Below are 2,575 nucleotides of genomic sequence, written 5' to 3' on the forward strand. Positions count from 1 at the left end.
GGCTGCCAGCCTGGCCATCCTCGGGGTCTGCTTCCGCAGCCTCCGCCCCGAGCCTCCTTCCCGGGAAAAATCCCACTAAATCAGGGATTGCTCCCCAGATATTTCTATGGGAATTTCCCCAAATATTTCTATGGGAATTTCACAAGGAAAACCTGCACCGGTTTTACCCGTGGATGGGCTGGGAAATGCTTCCCATCCCGTTGTTATCCACAGGGAAAGCGTCAAATAATCAGGATTTGATCCCTGAAAAGGGAGGGAAGCGCTCCTGCTTCCCAAAGAATCCGGGATGCCTCAGGTCTGCCACGGGGAGAAATCCAGGGAATTTTGGAATTGCCAACTGGGAGATTCCTGGTGAAGCCAAGCACTCCTTAATTCCCGTTTTCCGCTTGGATGTGGCATTCCTTTGGAATTCCAAGCCTTGCGCTCAGCCCAAGTGCCTGGAAAGGTGGGATGGAGGGACTGGAGTTTCCCTGCCAGTTTAATTCCCACTGTTTTTACCGTTTATCCGGGAAAAGGGATTCCAGGAGAGCCCCAGTGGGATGTTCCTGCGGGAAAGCTCTGCCAGGCTCTCATTCCGGGAAATCCTGAGAAGTTCATTGCCGTGGGAATTCCCAGTTTCCAACGGGGTGGGGATGGAATTAAGGAATTCCATCCTGTCCTGGGTATTCCCAGGATGGATCCCAGGACTGGGGGTGGGAGACGGGAGAGCTCCACACCCCAGCCTCCTGGGATTTGGGATCCTTTAGGGAAAAGTTTTGAATGTTTTGGGATTGGGATCTGCAGGGAGATGCCAGGAGAAAAGCAGGATTTTGGACAGCTCAAGGGTTAAAAGCAGCCTGGAATTTTAAAGAATTCCCAGGATTTTCCCTCTGCTGTTCCTTGTTTTCCTTCCCTGCTGCTCCTGGATTTTGCAGGAGGAGACTGGATCTCCAGGCTTTTCCAAGATCCAGGTTTTCCTGTTGGATTTCCCTGCGGGAACGCAGCACACACGTTATTCTTTGGGAATATTTTCCTGGATAATCCCACAGGTCTTCCAATAATTTCCTTTAATTGCCTTTGCCGAGGTCTGACTGCTGCACTTTGGGAGCTGCGGGATTTTGGGATATCACAATAAAATCTGGGATGAACGGGTTAAACACAGGATAAATCAATCCTTGGGAATGCTGAGCGGGATTTTCGGGATATTTATAAGCACTGGAATTGTTTTTCCAAAGGTTTTATTAAATTAATATAAATCACTGATTTTATTCTGCTTAATAATAAAAATATTCCTGAGAAAACGAATTCCTTTGGAGATCATTGCTGATAATTCCAGAGTTTATTTACTTTGGGAGCTGCCGTGACCGGGGAGGAATCCGTCTGGGATTGGAGAGCCCGGAAAAACATCGGGAATCATCCCAGGATCATTCCAGGTCCTTCAACTTTTGAACTGAAATCCTCCCGTCCTCTCCAGTGCCGGGAATTTTGGGAAAACTGCATTCCAAAGGGGATGGAATGCCAGAATTCTGCGGGATCCTCTGGCTGAACCCATGGAATGGGCAATGCTGGATCTTGGAGCGGCACAGGGAGAGGATTTTTCCTGTTTTTTAACAAAAATCTCTGGATTTTCCTCAATTCTCTTCCCAGGAGAAATTAAAACTCTGTGTCCAGTTTTTCCATTTTTCCAAGGAAATTAACAGGAATATTTATTTGTGGAATGTTGATCCACACCAAATGCCAAAGGAATTTGAGACGAAATTGCAGCAAACCTCCCTCATCCCTCCTAAGCCACATGGATTTGGAAAAGTTGGAAAAACGCGGGAATTTCAGGCTCCTCCAGATGATTTTATCCCTTTTATTATTATTTTTTTAATATCCTTTAAGTGCCTTGTGGAAACATTCAGGAATTTAGACTAAAATTGGGAATTCTCTGGAATTTAAAAGGATTTGAATCCCTCTCCCCAGTTCCCCACTGGAATCCATTCCCTGGGAAGGAAGTTTGCTTTTCCCTGGACTTGTTCTGCTGGATTTTTCCCACATGTCCCAGCATCACATTTCCACGGTTATTTTCCACCACGGATCATTTCCCACAGGTTGGGAATTAACTAATTTCCATCGGGTTGGGAATTAACTTGTTTCCTACAGGTTGGGAATTATTTCCAACAGGTTGGGAATTAACTAATTTCCAACAGACTGGGAATTCACTCATTTCCATTGGGTTGGGAATTAACTCATTTTCCACATGTTGGGAATTAACCCGTTTCCACAGTTTGGGAATTATTTCCAACAGGTTGGAAATTCGCTCATTTTCCACAGGTTGGGAATTCACTCATTTCCATCGGGTTGGGAATTAACTGAGTGACTGATTCGCCTCCAGGCAGGCACACAGAGAAGCCCTGACCCTGCAAACGGTCTGCATTCCACCTGTTTTCCTGAAAGATTGGAATTAAGTGGATAAAAAGGGAGGGAAAATCCGGGATCGGCCGGGGCCGGGATTCGAACCCGCGGCCTCGCCTCCACCACCGCCACCAGCAGGGGGCGCCCGCGCCTCGGGCCGCGCCCCTTTCCGCGTCGCCATGGTGGCGTGCCGTGCGTG

General features: G+C 47.6%; 1 protein-coding gene across 1 annotated transcript in view; it reads left to right on the forward strand.

Annotated features, from left to right (window-relative positions):
* PAQR5 (progestin and adipoQ receptor family member 5) overlaps positions 1-79 on the forward strand; it is a 5,809-nt gene extending 5,730 nt beyond the window's left edge. The window contains exon 7 of the mRNA XM_031059664.1: positions 10-79. Within this exon, the coding sequence (XP_030915524.1) occupies positions 10-79 (70 nt within the window). The remainder of the gene's footprint in view (positions 1-9) is intronic.
* The last annotated feature ends 2,496 nt before the right edge of the window (positions 80-2,575 follow it).

This window comes from Geospiza fortis, unplaced genomic scaffold (genome assembly GCF_000277835.1).
Source record: "Geospiza fortis unplaced genomic scaffold, GeoFor_1.0 scaffold2, whole genome shotgun sequence".
NCBI lineage: Eukaryota > Metazoa > Chordata > Aves > Passeriformes > Thraupidae > Geospiza > Geospiza fortis.